At 38.4% G+C, this 22,349-nt stretch overlaps 5 protein-coding genes across 9 annotated transcripts; 2 read left to right on the top strand and 3 right to left on the bottom strand.

The window, feature by feature from the left end:
* Nucleotides 1–2,255: 2,255 nt before the first annotated feature.
* On the bottom strand, nucleotides 2,256–3,652 carry LOC117628326 (protein INAPERTURATE POLLEN1). The gene is made up of 2 exons (XM_034360744.1): nucleotides 3,424–3,652; nucleotides 2,256–3,316 (listed from the first exon to the last, which is right to left on the bottom strand). Exons 1-2 carry the CDS (start codon nucleotides 3,437–3,439, stop codon nucleotides 2,493–2,495), a joined length of 840 nt encoding a protein of 279 aa, XP_034216635.1. The 5' UTR covers nucleotides 3,440–3,652; the 3' UTR covers nucleotides 2,256–2,492.
* A 1,082-nt stretch (nucleotides 3,653–4,734) lies between these two features.
* Nucleotides 4,735–6,351, top strand: LOC117627261 (probable xyloglucan galactosyltransferase GT19). Its single transcript, XM_034359249.1, has one exon. The coding sequence runs from the start codon at nucleotides 4,831–4,833 to the stop codon at nucleotides 6,217–6,219; it is 1,389 nt and encodes a 462-aa protein (XP_034215140.1). The 5' UTR covers nucleotides 4,735–4,830; the 3' UTR covers nucleotides 6,220–6,351.
* A 7-nt stretch (nucleotides 6,352–6,358) lies between these two features.
* On the bottom strand, nucleotides 6,359–12,483 carry LOC117627262 (3-oxoacyl-[acyl-carrier-protein] synthase III, chloroplastic). The gene is made up of 8 exons (XM_034359250.1): nucleotides 11,795–12,483; nucleotides 9,434–9,582; nucleotides 8,787–8,923; nucleotides 8,160–8,265; nucleotides 7,958–8,076; nucleotides 7,636–7,700; nucleotides 7,261–7,480; nucleotides 6,359–6,865 (listed from the first exon to the last, which is right to left on the bottom strand). Exons 1-8 carry the CDS (start codon nucleotides 11,989–11,991, stop codon nucleotides 6,644–6,646), a joined length of 1,215 nt encoding a protein of 404 aa, XP_034215141.1. The 5' UTR covers nucleotides 11,992–12,483; the 3' UTR covers nucleotides 6,359–6,643.
* A 3,409-nt stretch (nucleotides 12,484–15,892) lies between these two features.
* On the top strand, nucleotides 15,893–18,813 carry LOC117627854 (pentatricopeptide repeat-containing protein At4g18975, chloroplastic). The gene is made up of 6 exons (XM_034360120.1): nucleotides 15,893–16,116; nucleotides 16,662–16,781; nucleotides 17,105–17,224; nucleotides 17,378–17,521; nucleotides 17,999–18,211; nucleotides 18,364–18,813. The coding sequence occupies exons 1-6, from the start codon at nucleotides 15,997–15,999 to the stop codon at nucleotides 18,562–18,564; spliced, it is 918 nt and encodes a 305-aa protein (XP_034216011.1). The 5' UTR covers nucleotides 15,893–15,996; the 3' UTR covers nucleotides 18,565–18,813.
* Nucleotides 18,814–19,048: 235 nt separating this feature from the next.
* Nucleotides 19,049–22,239, bottom strand: LOC117626994 (flavin-containing monooxygenase FMO GS-OX-like 4). Of its 5 annotated transcripts, XM_034358854.1 has the most exons (7): nucleotides 21,436–22,219; nucleotides 20,801–20,871; nucleotides 20,515–20,667; nucleotides 20,303–20,385; nucleotides 20,039–20,174; nucleotides 19,782–19,955; nucleotides 19,049–19,423 (listed from the first exon to the last, which is right to left on the bottom strand). In XM_034358854.1, exons 1-7 carry the CDS (start codon nucleotides 21,983–21,985, stop codon nucleotides 19,223–19,225), a joined length of 1,368 nt encoding a protein of 455 aa, XP_034214745.1. In that variant the 5' UTR covers nucleotides 21,986–22,219; the 3' UTR covers nucleotides 19,049–19,222. The 5 variants fall into 5 exon arrangements, 2 of the variants coding, with proteins under 2 accessions (XP_034214745.1, XP_034214746.1); XR_004585698.1 differs by lacking the exon at nucleotides 19,049–19,423 and having other exon boundaries at nucleotides 19,926–19,955; nucleotides 20,039–20,124; nucleotides 21,436–22,239; XR_004585700.1 differs by lacking the exons at nucleotides 19,049–19,423; nucleotides 19,782–19,955 and having other exon boundaries at nucleotides 20,039–20,124; nucleotides 20,496–20,667; nucleotides 21,436–22,237.
* Nucleotides 22,240–22,349: the final 110 nt, after the last annotated feature.

The following is a 22,349-nucleotide window of genomic DNA, read 5'->3' as shown; positions in this document are numbered from 1 at the left end:
GTAAGAGAACCAAAGTGGCAGAAAGCCATGGATAAGAAAATCAAATCTATTGAGAAGAACAATACTTGGGAGTTGACAGCGCTTCCACAAGGGCACAAGACGATTGCTGTCAAATGGGTCTTTAAGACAAAGCTGAATGAGAAAGGTGAGATTCATAAGCACAAAGCACGCTTGGTGGCGAAAGGTTACAAGCAAGAGTACGACGTTGATTACACAGAAGTGTTTGCGCCAGTTGCAAGGCATGACACAATTCGAATGGTGATTTCAATGGCGGCATAGAACTCATGGCCTATCTTCCAGCTGGATATGAAGTCTGCGTTTTTACATGGTGAGTTGCAAGAACAAGTTTATGTTGAGCAGCCAGTAGGTTATGTTCAGCAAGGGAAGGAAAGACAAGTTTACAAGCTTAAAAAAGCTTTATATGGGCTTAAGCAAGCTCCCAAAGCCTGGTACAGCCGCATAGAGGCATATTTTGCAAGAGAAGGATTTCAAAAATGTCCATATGAGCATACACTCTTTACAAAATTTGGAGAGGAAAGGCAGATACTCATCGTGTGCTTGTATGTGGACGATCTAATCTATACAGGTAATGATGTGGCTGTGTTTAATGATTTTAAGAAATCCATGATGCATGAGTTTGATATGTCTGATCTTGGATTGATACACTATTTTCTTGGTATAGAAGTAGTACAATCTAGTGCTGGAATATTTATTTCACAGAAAAAATATGTTCAAGAGATCTTAGATAGGTTTGAGATGAAGGATTGCAATTCAATTTGTACGCCAACTGAAATTGGCTTGAAACAAGTGAAGAATTCTAGGGAGAAGAAGGTTGATCAAACTCTCTACAAACAGATTGTAGGAAGTCTGATGTATTTGACAGCAACTAGGCCAGACATACAACACGCAGTGAGTCTCATTAGCGGATACATGGAGTGTCTGGAAGTACCTCATTTGGAAGCAGCAAAAAGAAATTTTCGTTACCTAAAGGGCACAATTGATTTTGGAATATTATACAAGAAAGGAACTAAATCAGATTTGTTTGGCTTCACTGATAGTGACTATGCAGGAGACCCAAATGATAGGATAAGCACCTCAGGTTATGCGTTTATAATGGGAGCAGGAGCTATTTCATGGTCATCCAAAAAACAACAGATTGTCACTCTGTCAACCACCGAAGCTGAGTTTATTGCAGCAGCAGCCTGCGACTATCAAGCTATTTGGTTGAAGAGGATACTTGAAGAATTACGTAGTTTGCAATAAGGTTCAACTCCTGTCTATTGTGATAACAATTCAGCAATCAAGTTGTCCAAGAATCCAGTTTTACATGGTAGAAGCAAACACATTGATGCTTGCTACCATTTCCTGCGCGACCTCACTAAGGATGAAACAATTGATTTAATCTACTGCAGAAGTGAAGATTAGGTGGTTGATATTCTAACCAAGCCTCTCAAATTACCGACGTTCTCGAAGCTAAGGAAATTATTAGGAGTTTGCTCTGTGAAGGATATTGCTTGAAGATAGAAGTTATAGTGCACGTTGAAGGTTTCTCTCTAAACTTATTGTTCAAGAAACATTTACTTGAAGGGAGGGTGTTAAGATTTTATCTAGTTACAGCAGTGGTTTTTTAATTAAATAAACTGATTATCCTATTCTGTAGGAAGTCATGTTGCACGTTGTTATGTTTACCAAGCCTTTAGGAGTCTCCCAGTAGTGGAGCAGTTTGTTAGTGGTGTCAGTAATGGATTAAGTTAGTAGGAGTCATGTCCTTAAATTTAGCATAGTCTGGTGATGTAACGTTCTACTTAAATTCAGCTTTGTCAATATACAAATTACGCTTTCCTGCACCTCTTCTCACCTGTGTTTGGATTTGGAGTTTAACTCTATAGTTCGAACGGCCACATATGGGAAAATCTGATCAAATTAAACCCCATAGTTTTGTCTGTAGACAAACTGAGCTATGAAAGTGCAAGGTGTGGCAGGCCACCCATCAAAAATCTCCAACAATAAGATTTGGAAAGAAAGAAAGTGGGCAGTTACAAAACTTATAACTGGACTGATTGAAGGGCCAAGAAGGGTATTTACATGGGCTTTGGGCCATAATTATTACAGGCAATCAGGCTGTATGTAACTGTTATAATATGAATGTGTGGACAGGCCTGATTTTTGTATCAATCCCAATATATATGAATTGGGTTCAAAACTCTGACCAAAAAGAAGAAAAGAAAAAAAGAACTGGGTTCAAAACGACAACATTCACCAAGTTCCAATCTTTACATCTTGTGCAAATCAAATCATACAATTTGCCCACTACCCATGAAAGAATTGCATCCTTTAAGCCTTCTCTAATAAGCATGGCAGATAACAAAATCAGCACCAAATCAGAAAAATACACAAAGCACATAATGCTGCTAAATCAAACCATTCAAAAAACAAAAACTTGAATTAGTCCAAAGGCGCCAAGATATGCAAGAACATTGCAGAAAACCCAATCAAATCGCCAACAACCGACTCTGCTTGCTGAGAGGCGTCTTGCAGAGCTCAAACTGAGCAAGCAGTTCAGGATCTCTGAACCCAACAAGAAATTGGGCCAACCCTTCAAGAAACAGAGCACCCTGGAAAACGCTAGTTGCACCCATAATCTCCACAAGAACACTCTTCCTCAGCCTATTGGCGTCCACAAAAACCCCCACCATCTCCTCATTCTGCTCCGCCATCGCCTCCTCCACTGCCGCCTTGTGGGTCCCAAAAGCCCAATTCCTCGCCACGCGCTCCAAGAACCCGACCTGCGCGTCCCTAGCACGCGCCGCCAGCGCCGGCACCATAAGCCGCAGCCCGCGCTCCACCTGCTCGACCCTCTCCATCAAATTGTACGACGGCCTCCTCCACGCCGTCGCGATGTGCCAGGGCCGGTCGAAGCGGTCCCTGTCTCCTCTGTCGCACTGAACTACCATGCTGTCGCCGTCGTTTTCGTTGTCGGAGTCGGTGTCGTTTTGGGTGAGGAAGGAGCGGAGGAGGTTGGTGAAGAGGTAGGGATGGAAGTCGCCGAGGAAGAGGAAGGGCTTCTCGAGAGGGTTGCGCCAGGTGGGGCAGAGGAGCTGAGCGACGTCGTTCTGGGCGGCGAGGTCGAGGGCGTCGTAGTAGGACTGGAAGTGGAGGTGGAGGGCTTCCATCTGAGTCGAGAGCCGAGTGAGGGACGAGTCTGACTCGGACATTGAGCTTCGGAGAGAAGGGAGGAGCGTGTTCTTGAGGGTGTTGAACCATTCTGCGTAGAAGTCTTTGAATTGACGAGTTGTCTTCTTCCGGCCAAAGAGACCTGCAAGATTAAGGAATTGGGTTAATTGAAAATGGAGATTAGGAGATTAATTAAGGTGGGTTTTTGAGAAGAGTAGAGAAATGTAAGAGTGAGATTGAGAAAATTACCTACTGCCTTGAGCATCTTTAGAGATGGGTTTTTCAGATTCTTGGTGGGAATTCTTGGGTTTTTTTTTGTTTCTGTTTTTGGGTTCTTGTGGTGTTCTTGTGGGGAAGAAGAGAGGAAGAGGATGATGATTTTGATTTTGAGAAGTTTGGTGATAGGGTGGAGTTTGTGGAGGGAAAAGGGAGTTTAAAGGGTGGCTGGGTTTTTATTTTTGACAAACCAAAAACTTTATTGGGCTAAAAAAGAAAAATCTAGTATCAGCCCAAGTAAAATCTTTCCTTTTTTATAGCAAGTTAGCAACCTCAATTAAATTCGAACTAGGGAGTTTTCTATTTTGAATTTGCTTTTTTTTTTTTTTTGGATTAATAAGTGGATAAATTTCCTAAATAATAACTTCTTCTTTTTTTCATGTCTTTTTAATTTTTTATTGTTTATATTTTCAAAATCCAAAACAAATATTCATGGGATAGCACTCCGCATCAAATTTCAATTCAATTATTTGAGTAGGGGGTTTTACACAAATATTCATGAGTGTCTGCGGTTTTCGAATCTCTACTCACATAAATGGAGGTGGAATAGCTCAACTAAGTGAGCTATATCCCAACTGAGAATTTCAATTCAATTATTTAACAATTGCACTTGGACTCTTCCTGCTGAGTTACATTAATTGTAACATACAAATTAGATTTGATTTTTAATAGATTCAATCCATTTAGCTCAAACCCAATTAAGCTTAGGGGTTTCAAGTTTATTGAGATTAGGCTCAAATAAATTTGGGGATCTAGTTTTTTGTTTAAGGAACATTGAGAGTAGAACAAGTCTTTCTAGTTTGCTATTCTCACGAACTTCACTTATTATTTGCTGCCCATTTGACTTACAGGAAGACTTCCACTTAATTATCAATCCCCCAATTTAAAATCCACAAATAAATACTTGTATTGTAAAGTGCCGAAAACAAGCCAAAATCCGCCGAAGCAGGAACGCCGCCGTATTATATCCACCTCACCGACATTGACGGGTCAAACCCCACGTACCATGCACTCATCTCATGCAGTTAAAATAAACAACCTGCTCTCTCTCTCTCTCTCTCTCTCTAGACAAGACAATAACTATTTTCTCTGTCAAAACAAAATAAAACAAAAACAGTGAAAAAATAGGGAAAAACAACAAACACAAAAACAAACTCCTTGTGGGTTTTTGTGAATGGTGTGGTGTGAAATGAGGTTTAAAAGGGAAAAGATAAAACAACCAAACACACACAGCACACTGCACCATCAAAAACCAAAACAACATTTAAAAAAAAAAAAAAAAATCTCGCTCTAAAATATCCACCATAAATAAAATTAATAACCCATTTCCTCCAATCTCTCTCTCTCTCCTCCCCCATCTTTCTCTCTCTGCGTCTCTCCATGGCCTCCAACAAGTCCACTTTACTAATCCTCTTCTTCTCCATCTCCATAACCATACAATTCCCAACAAAAACAAGCTCAACCCAAATCCCCACCAATCCTGATCATCAGCAATCAGACTCGGACTGCACCAACCGTTGGATCCACATCAGACGGCTGCCGCCCGCCTTCAACCTCGATCTCCTCACAAACTGCTCCGGCTACCCATTGTTCGACGACTTCTGCCCGTACTTGGCCAACCATGGCCTGGGCCAGAAAACCCACAACCTCTCCCACAGCTGGTACCGGACCGACCCGTTAATGCTGGAGCTCATTTTCCACCGTCGGATGCTCGAATACCCATGCCTCACCGCAGATCCCCAGGCCGCCGACGCCATCTACGTCCCTTACTACGCCGGCATCGACGCCCTCCACTACCTGTACGGCCCAGATTACAACTCCAGCTCCGAGCAGGGCCTCAATCTGTTCGAGTTCTTGATCACCGACTCGCCCGAGTCGTGGAATCGGAAAATGGGTCATGACCATTTCATGGTTCTGGCGCGACCCGCTTGGGATTTCTCTCAGCCGCTGGGAAACGACCCGCCTCTTTGGGGCACTTCGTTGCTCGAATTGCCGCAGTTTTACAATGTGACGGCTTTGACGGTCGAAGCTCGCGCCTGGCCCTGGCAGGAGCACGCCGTGCCTTACCCGACGTCGTTTCATCCGCCCAATTTGTCTCTGTTGGAGAGCTGGGTGCAGAGGGCGAGGAGGTCTCGGCGCACCACGCTTATGATGTTTGCCGGGGGTGGAGGGGTTGGACGTAATCCCACCATTAGGAGGAGCATTAGAAATGAGTGTGAAAATAACACCATGAACAAAAATGTCAAAAATGTTAACAATGTGGGCATGTATGGAAGTGGTGTTGGTGGGTTTTCAAAGCTCTGTGACGTTGTAGATTGCTCTAATGGGATTTGTGAGCATGATCCCATTCGGTTCATGAGGCCGATGTTGCAGGCAAGTTTTTGTTTGCAGCCTCCCGGGGACACCCCGACCAGGCGGTCCACCTTCGACAGCATTGTTGCCGGCTGCATTCCCGTGTTTTTTGAGGAATCGTCCGCTAGGGCGCAGTACTGGTGGCACCTGCCAGAGGATCAGTTCGGGGAGTTTTCGGTGTTTATAGCCAAGGAGGATGTGGTGTTCAAGGAGACAAGGATTTTGGATGTGCTTAGGAGCATACCAAGAGGGAAAGTCAGGAGAATGAGGGAGAGAGTGTTGGAGATGATACCAAGAATTATGTATAGGAAGCATGGAAGTTCAGTCGGTTTGAGAGCCAAGAAAGATGCTTTTGATATTGCAATTGAAGGTGTCTTGCAGAAGATTAAATCTAGAGGTCAAGTTTTTGCTCAGTGACCTACCTGAGATTTTGCCTTTTCTTCTTGTCATTCTGTAATTGTAATTATTAATTTGTTTGTCTTTGTACTGAGTTAATTATGTATGCCACTAGATAAACCAATTCTGCAGTATAAGATAAATTTTGAACTCTGTTCTCTCTACTCTGGTTTTGGAAAATGTTCATTACACAAGTGAGATAACGATACATAATTGTGACTCAAAAAACAAAAATAAATAAAATTATTGGACTGAGGAAGAAAGAATACATTTTTATTGAGGGTACCAAAGCTACAAAAAAAGAAGAAGGAAAGAAGGGAAACAAAAGGGAGCTGATGGAGATAATGACACTGAAACGTCCCCCAATATCCAACACATTTGGAATGTGAAGCAAGAATTGCAAAACTGTGCTTCATAGGATTATCTTGGCAAGAGAGATGAAGTTTCAACCCCATCTGAAAACAGTAGAACCCCAAGTCAGACCTGCTCCAAAGCCGGCAGCTGCAATTGTATGGCCTGGTTTCACCTTCCCGCTTCTCACAGCTTCATCCAATGCCAAAGGAATCGAAGCAGAGCTTGTGTTACCATAGTTTGCCAAATTTGAAATCACCTGTTCTGATGGGATTTGCATGCGAGAAGAAACTCCATCAAGGATCCTCTGGTTTGCCTGCATTGATTTATCTTCGTCATAACCCATTACCCATCACCTTTGACCATTATCAGAACAAATACAATGTCGCTTGTTTACTCTGAAACCCTTAGGTGATTAAAAAGCTAACTTAAAGAACTATTTTCCTGCAAACTTACATTTTTTATGAAGAAAAAAACAAAGCATTATTCTCAGAGTTGTACCAGTTTAATTCACTTAACATACATGACAGGCTGGTATATTTTTGGAAATCAAGAATTATTAGGCTGATCAACTTGCCTTAGATATGTCTACTTTCCACCCTAAAATATTTTTTCTTCAAATTCGACATGATGCGAGAAAAATATAATAGTCAAATGATGAATTATATGCAAGGCCCCAGGTGGACTGTCCAAAGAAATCATGCTTCATACCTGATGGAGCAGTAACCAATCAATGCTAGATGCCGGGAGACCAGCCTTGGCAAGGGCAGCCTCAATTGACTGTGGCACAACGCGCACAGCAAAGCGAAAGACCTCTTTGCCATTCATTTGAAGGCAGGAAAATGAGGAGCGTCTTGGAGGGAAACCTAAGACTGAACCATTAGAACCCAACTCATCTGTTTCACTTTCTTTGAAGGCAGCATTTAGATGTCTGCAGAGAAAGGGAGAGAGAGTCGAGCAGTCATGTATCAGAGAGGAAAAAATGATAAGTGCCCCCAGTCATAATCAACCTGAACACCTTAAGATATTGCACTCGCTAAAAAGGTCAAAAGAATAAACAAAAACAGAAATCGAGAAAACACAAACCTGTTTCCGTCACCATCACTATGCAAATCAAAAGCAAGCAAAGAATCATCCTCACTATCGCAGGCCTACATAATTATGGCAATTTCAAATAAGTGGAATCAAATGTTTCGCAACTAGATCTCCACTAACAACTTAACTCATCAATTTTGGAAATGGCGAAATTAAGACAGTATGATATGAGTTTCTAAAAAATTGGAAACAGAATTTGCTGCCAAATAAAGCAAAGTTCAAAGTCACTAGGCGACAGGGAACCCACCACCCTTATCTAGAAAACTAGGGCACGTTAGATATGTCAAAACTTCAATAAGACACATAAACACACCTGTACTAATACAGCACCAGCAGCATCCCCAAAAAGAATACACGTTCCTCTATCGGTCCAGTCAACAAACCGAGAAAGAGCATCAGCTCCAATAACTAGAACATTTTTGAATCCACCTCCTGTAGTTTGCGCATTATAGTTTAATCAATTAAACATGAAAGTAACAGTGGCCTCCTTACAGCAAAGTAAACCAAGTCGTTACCCCTAATGTGACAAGCAGCTGATACTAGACCCATAACAAATCCGCTACAGGCAGCTGTAATATCATAAGCCAAAGGGTTCCTTTTGCAGCCAAGTGCTTTCTGAACCTAAAATTACAATATAAAACAAATTTAAGAACTTAAGAAGCTACCATAATAAAACAACATAAACACTCAGACAGTAAAATTTTGTTAGTGAATTTATTAAAATGACAAGCTCAATTAGTCAATATTTAGCTGTTCTTACACTACAATGGTTTCTAACATGCAAAATAAGGTATTACTCAGTCGTTCATTCATTATATCATGTGTGATCAATATAGTTCAGTTTTTGGTCAAAGGCCCATACCACGGAAAAAGCATAAAACTAAATAAGCACAATAAGTTAAATCAACAAAATAACCTACTGGAAATTTTTTTATACTAAAAGAAAATTCTATAGAAAGAAAGAAAACAAATTATAAGAGCGGATTACCTAGAGATTTATGCACCATCAAAGCATAGATAATAAAATATAAAAGGGATCAATATTGACAAAACTATCACATAATACACCACTAAGAAGCTCAACCCCTAATTTTTTTGACCTGAATCCAGATATGGGATATACCATCCAATGATCTATATACCTGAGGAGCACTGCCAAAAAGATCATCAGGTGAAGATGTGCACATCAAGATTAGGTCCACATCATCAACATCAACTTCAGCCATCTCAAGAGCTTTAAGTGCTGCCTCTGCTGCTAACGCTGTCAGGCTCTCTTTGCCTGATATTTTACAATAAGGATGTCAGTATGTAGAAAGGGTACAATAAAATATCCATCACACCTAGACATGAGGACCAGAAAAGAGACACATAGTTGTATAAAATATGAGTTGAGATAGAAGGTAAAAACATTAAAAATATCCAGCACAACCACAAGAAAGCCCCTCTTAGCAACATCAACCAGGTCAAATTTCCCAATATCCATATCATTTTAGCTGTCTGAATAGAATGGTGAAGCCAAGGTAACTATGTAACAGATTTGTTCAATAGGGGAAGAGAAAAAGGGTCATAAAAGCAGCTAGCTAACCAACCTAATCCCAGGTAAGCTCAGACTCATCAAGCTGAGTGGCCCATCAGATAGTTTCCTATTGTCATGCAGTGCACATGCACCGCAAATATGAAATTATGAAGCTGAATTCCTTAAGTTAAGCTCAACGCATGCTAAGAGACCTCAAACTGTTTACAGTTACTAACTTTATGACATTATCATGCACAGCAAGTATGAACAAACCTGAAAGAATTCGTCGATTACGAATGCCAGTGCGAACAGATATCCATTCATCGTTAGTGTCTACTACTTTTGCAAGATCATCATTTGAAATCTTAAGGGAGGGTACCGCCGAGCCACATCCAATTAACTTGCAGCCTTTACTAACAAGCCTGTAATAATATATATTTTCAAGCATGGGAACAAGAGATGAAATTTAAGATCAGTCAGATTATCATTTACCAACTTGAACTCTTACTACATTTAACCAAAATGCAACCTCAGTACTAAAACACATAGAATCAGCCAAGGTCCAACTCGGTCTAATTTTTACCTAGCAAAATTATAATTTGATGTGGGCGACAATATTAAAATCCATTTACAAAAATCAAACTTTAGTTAAAGAAAACAGATAACCAACTCATTCAGGACAGAATTCAACCAACAGACCAGGCATTTAATAAAGGGTTACAGTAATTTGGTTATATTCTACATTTAGCACCCTTTTCCAAGCCATTAAAGAAAATGGCTACTGAGCACAAAGAGAATCCAAATGCAAGAAAAAAAAAAAACATTAATTCGATTATAAAAGGCCAATATTGGTAACTAGATAGAAGCGAAGACTGATGGATGCATCACCAACTTATTCCTAAAGGCAATGTGAAATCCTTCAAGAAAACATGTTTTAAGGGGTTCACAAGATAACCAGACGACAATAGGCAAGAAAAGTCTTTTTCAACTTCAGCCAGTCTACAAAAAGAGAATAAACTGATATGTTAAACCTATAGTCTCTTCATGTTTATTGCATTTGTTTCCCTTCCTTCATCTAAAACATTCTCCTACTTGAAGAGAGAGAGAGAGAGAGAGAGAGAGAGAGAGAGAGAGAGAGAGAGAGAGAGAGGACAGATGAAGTAGCCATTGGAAGAACACTGATACAAGGGGTTCATAAGATAACCAGATGACAATAGGCAAGAAAAGTCTTTTTCAACTTCAGCCAGTCTACAAAAGAGAATAAACTGATATGTTAAACCTTTAGTCTCTTCATGATTATTGCATTCGTTTCCCTTCCTTCATCTAAAACATTCTCCTCCTTGAAGAGAGAGAGCGAGAGAGAGAGAGGACAGATGAAGTAGCCATTGGAAGAACACTGATACAAGCAACCTCAAATGACCAATATGATCCTTGTAACCTCATCCAGAAGTATCATCAAAGGGAGATCTAATAGTTTTGCCAGACACTGATGCACCTGAGCTCATGCCCACAAACTGATTTACATAAGAGAAAGACTCTTAAGTTAATTTTACCCTCAAGTTAGACATAAACATGCTTTGTTAGACAATCCCCTTAGTTGTGCCTTAATCTAAGCCTTGCACACGCGCATAATATATACACAGATACTTTACCTAATCTTACACTTAAATTGTTTGTCATTACTAGAAAGTCGGCTTGGTTTGTTCAAATTGATTGTAATTGGCTTAGTTGATTAAGTCTTGTAAATTCTATTTATACCTACAATGGAGATGAATAAGATCATATATTTCTCAACTTTTAAGTAACGGAAGTATCCAAAATAAACTTCACTTACTAACCAGGGAACTAATACACCTCACATTTCACAAATCATATACATTTGATCATTTCTGACTCCAAAAATTACTTCAGTAGAACCATAACCAATACTAAGCGGTTGCTGCTAGACTATTTGTTCTTGCATACAAAATTCAGTTTATATATGTCTAACGAACTGGCAAACGAGGTAAAGTGATTTTGCATTGAACTCAGTTCTACTCCTTAGTGAAATTTAGCTCTACAAACAATTACAATTGTGTTTGAATTAAATACAACGTCCTTCCAGTTCAAGTCCAGCAGCCAGTACGAACTGTAATTGCTAACAAATTTGAGACTCATATCCAATGTCTTCACAACTCAAAGTTCGCATAACCTCTTGTTCATCGCAACCCCAAAAATACTTGCATATCTCTATATGGGAAAGCAGGCACCACAAAATTCCAGCTCATGAGAAGCTTAAAAGTAAGAAATAAATGAAATTTATAGAATTTGTACACCAAAAGCTTACATATATGAATTTAATCTCCATCCCTTCAAACAGAATATGCACATGCAATGTTATGTCATCCATGCCTATGAAACAATAATCATATTATCAAAACAAATCGAGCAGCACAAGTAAATCCATAAAACAAATAACTCTTTGATTGAATGCACATCATAAGGCTTTCAAAAAAAAGGATCATGAATCAAAATCCATAAAGTATTCTTCAAACACAGTTCAATAATATTCTAACAGAAAATACAGCTATACCATATCCAACATATGAAACAATAAGGGGCTAAATCAACTGGAAAAAATGGAACTGAACTCACCTGGGTGCTCTAGATTCAGAAGGGGAAGCTCCAACGTGCTTCTCTGCGCCTTCAAAGGTACTGGAGCAGAATACCCTCTTGGAGATTCCATCAGGGGAGCGAAACCCAGATCCAAAAATGCGTATTGAAGGCTTAATCTTCCCCCTCAGGCTTGGAACTGTAGGAGTAGTAAACAACCCAGATGCATTGGTGGCCATTTACACCCACAACTCTAAACCCAAGTAAAACTTCAGACCCACAAAGTATGCCAACCCAGAGAGATTGAAAGCCAAGAGCTTCAGCTAATATATGACACCAGAAGCATGCAATGAATGGAGTAAACGAAACCCATGAGAGGAAAAGATCAAATACGTTTGGCGGAGACAGAGAGACACGGGCTTTGAAGACCCTTCTTTCTTCGGAGGGTCCAAAGTGAGATAGAAAAGAGGAATTAAAAATAATAATAAATATGGCGATTATGTCAAACCAAATTTGAGCAAACTCCAATGCTTCCAATTTCTCTCAATAAGTTACAAGCTGGTGCAGAGGAGAGAGAAAGACAGTCATGCCATGCCACCATGCTTTGCTTGCTCCTTTCCAAGAGATGTTGCTGTTCTACAACAAATTCAATTCAATGGGTGGGTTGTTTGGAGGAAGGGGGAGTAGGGAAAAAGCCTCGACGCAACCAAAGAAACTGTGGCATTTATTTCCCTTTTCATTGTTTATGTGGCTCAATATGATCGGTCCATCTTTGACAATTGAATGTGTTGTAATGTATAGAGTGACAGCTCCAAATCCACATCATCGTGTGTGTACCTTTTGGATTCTTCAAAGCATTTAACTCCTAAAGTCCCAACACCTAACTTCTCTCTGCCCCACGACAAAAGTTAAAACTAGTTTCTCAAACAAAACAAAAAACCATTTTGTTTAGCTACTTCTAGATTACATATTATGAGAGTTCAATTAGGAGTTAATCTCAAGTTTAATTTTTAGCTTAATTTGGGGATTAAATTAGTTGCAAGAGTTTTCACTCAAGAAACAAAAGAGTTAGTTTAGAGATCAAGCCCGCCCCGTTTTTCAAATCCTAGCTCCGTCGGTGTTAGTGATAATAATAATATTATTATTCGAGTGAATTACACTATCCTCTAAATAAGGTTTAAGGAGCAATAAAGTTGGTGACTAGGTATTTTACATGTCACAGTCGTGAAAAAAATAACATTATATCGTTCAAACATATCAATATGATTTATATAAAAATGTGATTTCTTTTAGTTGAATGTTAATTTGGATAGACCAAGAGAGTCCAAGGGGACCAAGACCTGTGTGAAAGGTGAACCATTGTTTCCATTTACAACCAGGCTAACTTATTACTTCACGAAATGTGTTGATTATGTGTTGGTAGGTTGATGGTTTTCAAATTTCAACTGTCAATTTGTAAATATAGGTTTTTTAGTTATGACTTTTGAAGTAAACTAGGATGATATATATATATATATATACACACACATGTCGCCCATAGAAATTTAAGTTTTGGGGGGTCAAAAAATAAGCGAGTTTGCTTTTGTTGAAATATAACACACAATGTTTTTAAAAAAAATTAAGCGAGTTTGCTCTGTTGGTGGTTTTTGTACCTACCCACTATTGTTTTCTTCTTTTTGCCCCATCTCCTATTCCTTTCCATTTTACTCTCGGCTGTAGATTGTTGTTCATACCTTAAATCTCATTTATAAATATTTATAAAATTGGAAAGTCAATTGTGAAATTTTTTTCTAAACCACACACATGCTTTGGCAATTTTAAAGAATGTGTCACATTTGGAGTTACTGAAAGTAGCTAAAACAAGATTTATGTCAAATTATATCTTGTTAAAGAGGCTAATTGATTGTAGTGAAGCACTACAACTACTATTATTCAAAGAGCATGGAAAGATTTGTTGAAAAATTTAGATGAAGTAAAAAGGAATTTAGCTACTTTGTTTCAAAATACCGTGCAAGATGATAATTTTTAGGAACTTGTTAAGGCAATATAAGATTTCACAAAGTCAATTTTATCTTGCGGTAAAATTTGTTGATGATGATGGCCAAAACATGGGTGCAATTTATGAAAATATGGACAATATTCTTGGCGAAATAAAAGATATCCGAATATTTTCATGATGTTGAAGAAATTGTGCTTCATAGGTGGGAAAAAATGAATACTCTCATGTACTGCCTTGCATTTTCCCTAACATTGAGGTTTATGATCAAGTTTATTTAAGTCAAATAACACTAGGGGTGTGGCTAGAAAAAGCCTTAATGAAGACATAGAAGTCATGAAAAATGTTGTGAAAGCCTTTGATACGATATCAGAAAGTAAAAGTGAGGCCCGTTTGTTACGAGAACAATTCACTCACTTCCATCAATAAAAAGGTTTTTATGGTTCACTACAGGGCCAAGCAGATGCTGTGATTATAGATCCCATTAATTGGTGGTCAACATACGGTGCAGAAACATCAAAATTAGCAGAGGTGGCTAAAAAAGTATAAATTTAATTTCAATATTTTTCAATATAAATTTATATATATATATATTTTTACAAATGACAAAGGTGTTGGCTCAACCGATACAAAGTTCATCGCCCGAAAGAATTTGGAGCACGTATTCGTACATCCGTAATGTTAATAGAAACAGTCTGAATTTTGCAAGAGTTGATCAATTGGTTTATATCCATTCCAATATCCGTCTCCAATCACGTTTTAGTGAGAGCTGTAAAGATGAACCTTTCAAGAAATGAGATATTGATCCAAAATTCCATTTTTTAGATGACAGAATCTGAAGGAAATGAGATGGAAAGGCTTGGAGGGCAATTATATAGGTGTCCCTGGCCAAACATCATCCTCAGAGTCTCCTATGCCTAGTCAATTTGCTCTTGGAGGGAGCTCAAGCTCAAGGACTAATGCAAAAGGGAAGGGAAAACAACCCATTACCTAAAGTTGCTATTTTTATTTTTAAGTATTTTCATTTTCCATTTTGTTTAGTTTGAAGTTTGAAGTTTTGAACAATAAAATTAATCTTTTGTTTATGCCAGCAAATTTTAATTATGAACTTAATTATTTATTTTATGAATAAGTGGTTATTTATTTATTTATTCAGTACGACATGTATTTTAAATGTTCAACGTATTAAAAGAATCTTGAAAGACCGCCCAACCTCCAGTATGTTGCCTAAGACTCCATTTAATAAAGGGTTTTTTTATATATTACAAATGGTCTATGAGATTTACGGAATTATCACTTTCGGTTATTTATGTTTTTTTTTTGACATTATTGGTCCTTTATGTTACATATCACACATCAATTTAGTTCCGCCGTGAAATTTTGTTAAAAAATTCTGTTAAATTGCTGACGTGGCACATATATATAATGCTCACATAGCCAATAAGAATATGTTAAGTGGATCTAAATTTTTTTTAAAAAAATAAAAGAATAGTTTAACATTTAAAAAATTTTAAAAATAGAAAAAAACTCTCCCTCCACCTCTCTCCCCTTCCATCTCCCCTTTCCCTTCCACCTCCTCTGCCCTCTCTCTCTCTCACCCCGATCCATGCTCCACCCAACCCCCACTGAACCAAAAGAAACCACTCAGGCCCACCCAACCCTAGACCCACCCCTGCACCCAAATACCCAAAAATTTTATTTTATTTTTCTTTATTTTACTGAGTGATGCATAGGCAGAGAGATTAATGAAAAAGAGAGGGGGAGGAGGATAGAGATATTTGACCCAAAAAAAAGGATAGAGAGAGAGAGAGAGAGAGAGAGAGAGAGAGAGAGAGAGAGAGAGTTGTATTGGAGTTTTTTATATTTAATTTTTAAGATTTAAATTTAGTTTTATGTTTTTCATTTTCAAAACGTATTTTTTTTATTCAAATTCACGTGGCATTTTATTATCGGATATGTGGGCTTCAAATACATACCATGTCATTTATTTAATAGAAATTTCGACAGAATCTAACTGCAGGACCAAATTGATGTATAAAGTACAACATAAATAACCAATAATATCAAAAAAATAAAAATAAAAGACTAAAAATGATAATTTGACAAATCTCATAGACATTTGTGATAAAAACCCTTTAATAAAAAACAAATTTTCCCCCCTTAGCCTCCCCATTTATCACCCACCCGACCTAACCTCTTCGAATCCAATCGTCCAAAAAAATCTCTCCGTACCTAAAATCTTCCCCTTATGCCAAGAGCAAGAATCAAACTTGGGCTCATCAGTTATAGCACTCTCTCTCGTGTGCTTTGTCCATGGCTTTCTCCAGCGATACTCTCCCTCAATTGCTCGTCTGCTGTCGGCGGCCAGGTACTGTTCTCTCCTTTAGAACTGAGTCGTTAAATCTTTCGTTCCAGATCGAAATTCGTAGGGGGTGTGCGAATTAGGCAACTAAACCCTTAATGTACCCTAATGAATGCCTTAATAATGTTAATGGGATAAGTTAGGCCTAAGAAATATAGAATTAGAACTCGATCAATTAATCTAGAAAGAAAAAAGCAATGAAAAAGTAAACTACTTGAAAAAACTGAATAAATTTTAAGTTACTTAAACCTGTTTATATGCTAGGGGCACTGTTATATTCATTTCTTAATCAAAATTAAGTTTATCCCCTTTCATCAGTTTTTTCTTTTTGAGTAGAAGCAATAGTCTAAATTACAAGGGAGCGGGTTTCTCACACACAATGTCATGGGGTTCGAACCTGGGAGTCTGCAAGTCAAGCCCCTTTTCCACTTGGCTAGACCCGTTGGCTTTTGTCAGCTTTTAAGACAATTGAATCTAGCTGTTTCACAAAAGTGTTGGAGGTTTTAATTAGATATTAATGGATGTCTCTAATATAATGTTATCTTCTCCAGGTTGGCCGATTAACTCAGCTTGGGGTTATCAGGGCCCAAATTCTGAATTCTACTTACAGTACAGCGGTGCAAGCTCAAATATCTAACCAAAGAACTGCTAAAGCTATGGTTTCATTGGAGGTATCTTAGAGCTATTTATCAAAGTGCTTGTGTACATGCATTGGCAATGTGATATAACCTTTTCGTCATCCCATGCCTGAAACTTAAGTTTACAAAATTTATTCTAGTCCCTAATGAATAACAAAACTATGACGTTGTTTGGCAAAATTTCTAGAATTGAACAAAATATACTGGCAGTGTTGTCTGTTGCATCTAACGTTTGTGAAGTTGTACCAAGGATGTCATACCTCCTCTGTGGTGGGCAGTCTTGATGGGTTTATGTTATTTTCATTTTGCCTTGGATGTTCATTTACTGGTTGGCTAATTCATCTATAATGGTCTAGGATCAACACAACCACCAAAGTAACAGTTACTATCCAGAGAAAAATGCTGGAGGCGAGAAAAGGGGCCAAATTGGATGGAATGTTTCTAGAAAGGATAAAGTTAACTTTCTTGTAAGAACTGTAAGTATGCATATCTCAAGCTTTCTTTTTTATTTATAAATTAATTCTATTGAGTTTTTTAATCTTAGTCGAATTTTATTAATAGAGTGAAAATTTGTGGATGTTAATTTTTGTAGCAAGCTGATAATGGATTAAAAAACCCCACTTTTGCAGCTTCTTGATCTCAATAACAGTAAGGAGGCTGTTTATGGTACTCTTGATGGATGGGTTGCTTGGGAGCAAGAGTTTCCCATTGGAAAAATTAGGATGGCATTGACTTCTCTTGAGAAGGAACAGCAGTGGCATAGAATTGTTCAGGTACAATCATTTCTTTGTCTTTCACCATGGCTTAAAAACTTGGAGGACACTTAAATAGAAAGTACTCAATCTGGGAATACTTTTCTTTAAAGTAGTATTTTAATTTGAAGCAGAATAATGTGATGTAATAATCCTTGAGGAGCTTTTATTTTATGCACTTATGTCTGTTTTGGCTGAGACTTCTCCATCATTATCAAAATTGTTGCAATCCTTTGTAGCAAATAAACTTCTTTAAATCATGGGAAAGAACCAACTATGAGAAGAAGATTTGCATTTTTTTTGGAGTGCATAAGTATTTGGGGAAACTACTTTTTCCAACAGGAGAGATTTGAAAAAATAATTATCTAATAATTTGTAGCGACTAGGAAATTTTGAGTATTATTTTTAACTTACGCTTGACCCTGGAAAGAATGAGTGAGTCCTGTTCATTATTTTCTTTTGTGATCTATAAACCATGGTTTTCTCTAACTCATCTAGGTAATTAAATGGATGCTAAGCAAGGGACAGGGAAACACAATGGGAACATATGGGCAACTAATACGAGCTTTAGATATGGACCAAAGACCAGAAGAAGCACACAAGTTTTGGGACAAGAAGATTGGCATTGATCTGCATTCAGTTCCGTGGCAGTTATGCAAAAGTATGATAGGTATATACTACCGAAACAACATGTTGGAGAGTCTCGTAAAGGTATGGCTTATAACGTTCATACTTAGATATGCAGTTTTCTACGATAGGTTGATGTTTGGCCCATTCAATTTTTATTATTTATTATTTATTGCTCGAATTACTTTATATACTCGGCTAGCCTAACCTATTGTATACATGCTTGTATTCGGTAGCTTTTTGAGGGCTTGGAAGCTTTTGATCGCAAACCTCCCGTGAAATCAATAGTCCAGAGAGTGGCAGATGCATATGAGATGTTAGGCAGGATTGAAGAAAAAGAGAGGGTGTTGCAGAAGTACAACCATCTTTTCACAGAAAATGCATCACTCAAGAAATCTAGAGAGGCCTCGGCTAAGAAAAAGAAGAAACTTGGTTAGAATAGAACTTCTGATTAATGATTTAAACTAGTCGGTCAATCACTACGACAAATGAATGTTTCTGTATATGCGTTTTTGATATCTAGTGGGAATGCAAACAAAATTGTATAAATTGTTTAGTGAAATATCCTTTTGAGAATTAGGGCGTTTGAGCCTCTGTTGGTATGTGTTGTTCCATGATTTTGTTTCTGTTCAACCAATCTGAACTAGTTACCGAGTTTTAGTTCGTTTGGTTTGATTTTTATTGTATCCAATGTTGTCTTGATTTGAATTTTTTTGATATCAATATGACTGGTAATCTTTGATCATGTAGCGAGGGGTTGTGAAATCCAATTCAAAATGCATCAGAAGATGGAAAATTTAGAACCGACCCCAAATTGATTTATATTATTTGGATTCTTTGAACCCAAACTTAATTTGCACTTTGATGGGGGGCTGCTCCAAGTTTCTTTAAATTTCTTCTCCAAGTATCTCATGGAACAAATAAAGAAACCAACTTAAATTTTATTCATCCATCTTTAACTCATCATTCAAAATCTTATTTTGGGACATCATTCAAGTTAAAGATTATAAACTGTTGTGAGTTGGACCCAAACCTTGTAGGGGGGAAACAATCACAAGGTTGGGAACAGACACACTTTAATGATTATAAACTTAATCATTTTTTGGTAACTCCATTTAAGGTGTATTTCTTGAAGTCCTCATGAGCTTGCAATATTAAATGGTCATCTTCCCACTCATCCCGATAAGTCTCTGGTCGGGCATGCCTATTCTTTGAAACTTCCAAGTACATTTTCTTTCTCCATTCTTCGGAGACTGGACACCCACACAGAGCTGCAAGCCAGTCGTTATATTCAAACTGCAAACACAACACTGAATTATTTAATCTGTTCATGACATATATAAAGATACTAGTACATAGACTGGAACAGTGGATGCCTAAAAGTTTAAAAGGCATTGAATGGTGACTGAAAAAAAACACATTAAGCAGCTTTTCAAAAGAGTAACCTCTCAGGTTGTCAAGTCTGGGTGCGAAAAATGTGACATGCTATACAATGGAAGCTACTGATTTGGGATGCAAATAACGGTGAACATCTTGATGTTTTAATATATCACATAAGAGGCAACGATAGCAATTACTCCGAATCCAATGCTCTTAACTAATTCTGATTAATGAACAGCTGGTAAGGTCATGCAACAATAGAAATTGAATTTACCTGACAATCCCCCAAGTTATGAGTGTATCGTTTAGGAAGGCCAGAAGCTTCAAGTAACGAGTAGAAAGCTTTGATATCCTCCATCATTTCTTCTTTGGATGGAAGTGCAATTCGATTAGACAAAAGACCTGCTATCCACTTGCTCTGAAGTTCAAACTGTGGGAAAGGAACAACCTGCCACCACAATATTCAAAGATTTACTCCAACCTTCAAAAGAATGAACCAAATATGGCATATGATTTAAAGTGGAGAAACACCTTCCATGGTAACCCAACAAAGGAAAGTGAAGGAGCCAATGCTGGCGGGAAGACATGCTTGTACAGTGGCCCCACACGGTTGTCATCTACAGTCACAATGCCATTGGTTTCAAGAAAAGGGAAATGATACTTGTACCTTGAAAAAGGAAAAAGATTACTATTCATATTCCATTTTTCTTGCACTTTCAATTCAATTACTTCACATTCAATATGGAACATCACATAATAACATCAATTCCTAAAACAAGCCAAAGCAAGTTATACCCAGTGCAGTGAAGAATGATGTCAGCAACGACAACACTCCCATCTTGGAAAGCAACATTTCCATCGTCATGGGCACTTTTGATCTGCAGCGGTTTAAATTATATCAAAACTTAGGATCTACCTATCTTCTAGCATCAGGGTCAAAGATAATTGCCTTGATGAACTTTTCATCATATGGCCACCCAATTCTTACCATGGGTGAGTTCTTTTACCATAGAATGAAGCCACATGTTATCATAGCCAGGCTGCTTTCCAATGGCTTCATCAGCAACAGATCTTGATGCAATGTGGACTTCTTTGGCAACTCCAGCTAGTTCTCGAGAAATATCAGCAGAACTAGCTGCACCCCCTATTAAAATTACAACCTATGCAAAGCAGGAAGTAGATAAGAGAAGCTAACCAGTAAGACTTAAAACAATCTACCCTATTAACCGTGTCCTGCTTCATTAGAAGAACACAATCTAGAAGTTTCTACAGAATGCAGAAAGTGGGACAAACCTGATCTCGAAATGGTTCTGGATTGCGGTAATTATGGCTGTGAAATTGCTTTCCTTTCCATGTATTGATACCTGAAAAGTATGTAATGGCATTAAGGGGAGGGAGAAAAAGTGAGAACCAACTTTACTTTTGTTAGCCTTCAAATTGCATTACATAAGCATGAATTCAGAAAGAAAAAAGTCTGGATGAGCTTCATTAGTACTTTAGAATTATTACTTTTAATTTGGGTATAGATATTAGGGCTAATATTATATTTTCTTTTCCATCCTGTATTTACAAGCTTTCCCACCATTTCACTCTAAAAAGTTAATGCTGCAATTTAAATTGGCATCCTCAAAAGCTCCTTTCTTGAAGCTTCTCCAATTGCAGTCTACCAAAAGTAATTTACTTCCCATACAGTTTATACTCACACAATGCAGAACTCAATTTAAAGACAAAGATTCTTCTATACATCCCAAGCAACACAAACCCAAACCGATTCAATTTCCCATGAACAAAATCTCAAAACCAATATAGATTCAGAACTTTAGATGTTCAAATCCAGAGCATGAACGCAAACCCAAAAATCCCAAAATCCAATTATCAACATCAACCAAATTTTTTTTTTTAACTTTCTCCAGAAATGATATTCATACCTGGGATTTCAGCAATACGAGGCTCAGTATAATGCCCATTACAGACAACAACAGCATCATAAATCTCATCATGCACACCATCACCTCCCTTGCTCTTAGACTTAACCTTCCACTTGCCACCCTCCACCAAATCCACAACCATCACCTCCGTGTCGAACCTCACAATCTCAGATATCCCAAACTCGCTCGCAAAGTCCTTCAAATACCTCAACACCTCTCTGTGACCCGGAAACCTTCTCGGGTCTCTCTTTTCGTCTTCTTCTTTGGCCACAAATGGGTAGTCCCTGAAACCCATGGACTCTCTCGGGAGGTTCGTCCGGAGCGACTGGTACATGCTCGAATGGACCGTGGTCCGATCCGGGTGCAGCCCAAGTGGGTCGGATTCTACCTTCGGAGTGTAGACCCACGTGCCACCCACTTGGTCTCCTCGCTCAAAGACCACGACTTTGTGGCCTTCTCGCCAGAGCTCACGTGCTGCAACCAGGCCGCCGGCGCCAGCGCCAATGACTGCCACTTGGCGGGAGGCCAGTGGGTTGAGAGCGAGCTGCATGGTGGAGTTGTGGACGAGAGTTTGGCAGAAGACGGTTCCTCGGCGTTTTGGGTTTGGGCCGTATGGCTGTGAATTGTGATCGAGTGATGTTGTTTTAAGAAGTTACCAAAATTCTCGACCACAAAAAGAAGTTACGAAAATTCTTTGAAAAATTTTCATAATTATTTATTACAAATGTGATTAATGCTAAAGTCCAAAGCTAAGCTGGATCCAATGTAAATTTTCAATCTGATCGCACCTTGAATTTGATCAAACCATCTACTTGGACTTTTTTCTATTACCTCTCACTTTGAATCTCATTTATTTATAATAAAAGTTGTAAGCTGTGTGCGGGAGGAGTTATCGTTTATCGTTGGCCCCTAGT

Source organism: Prunus dulcis, chromosome 5 (genome assembly GCF_902201215.1).
Source record: "Prunus dulcis chromosome 5, ALMONDv2, whole genome shotgun sequence".
NCBI lineage: Eukaryota > Viridiplantae > Streptophyta > Magnoliopsida > Rosales > Rosaceae > Prunus > Prunus dulcis.
The sequence above is the reverse complement of the archived record's forward strand: the minus strand, read 5'-3'. Positions and strand labels throughout refer to the sequence as shown.

Bases quoted from the DNA above. Each gene is read 5' to 3' on its own strand.
- LOC117627854 (XM_034360120.1), top strand. From the start codon at position 15,997: ATGCCAAGAGCAAGAATCAAACTTGGGCTCATCAGTTATAGCACTCTC. The intron at 16,117-16,661 runs GTACTGTTCTCT...TATCTTCTCCAG, and splicing joins CGTCTGCTGTCGGCGGCCAG to GTTGGCCGATTAACTCAGCT. The intron at 17,225-17,377 runs GTAAGTATGCAT...CCACTTTTGCAG, and splicing joins TTAACTTTCTTGTAAGAACT to CTTCTTGATCTCAATAACAG.
- LOC117627261 (XM_034359249.1), top strand. From the start codon at position 4,831: ATGGCCTCCAACAAGTCCACTTTACTAATCCTCTTCTTCTCCATCTCC.
- LOC117627262 (XM_034359250.1), bottom strand. From the start codon at position 11,991: ATGGCCACCAATGCATCTGGGTTGTTTACTACTCCTACAGTTCCAAGC. The intron at 8,266-8,786 runs GTATATAGATCA...TTGTAATTTTAG, and splicing joins TTTTTGGCAGTGCTCCTCAG to GTTCAGAAAGCACTTGGCTG. The intron at 8,077-8,159 runs GTAACGACTTGG...CGCAAACTACAG, and splicing joins AGCTGCTTGTCACATTAGGG to GAGGTGGATTCAAAAATGTT.
- LOC117626994 (XM_034358854.1), bottom strand. From the start codon at position 21,985: ATGCAGCTCGCTCTCAACCCACTGGCCTCCCGCCAAGTGGCAGTCATT. The intron at 20,872-21,435 runs GTATGAATATCA...CATACTTTTCAG, and splicing joins TCGTATTGCTGAAATCCCAG to GTATCAATACATGGAAAGGA. The intron at 19,424-19,781 runs GTAAATTCAATT...TTGTGTTTGCAG, and splicing joins ATAACTTGGGGGATTGTCAG to TTTGAATATAACGACTGGCT.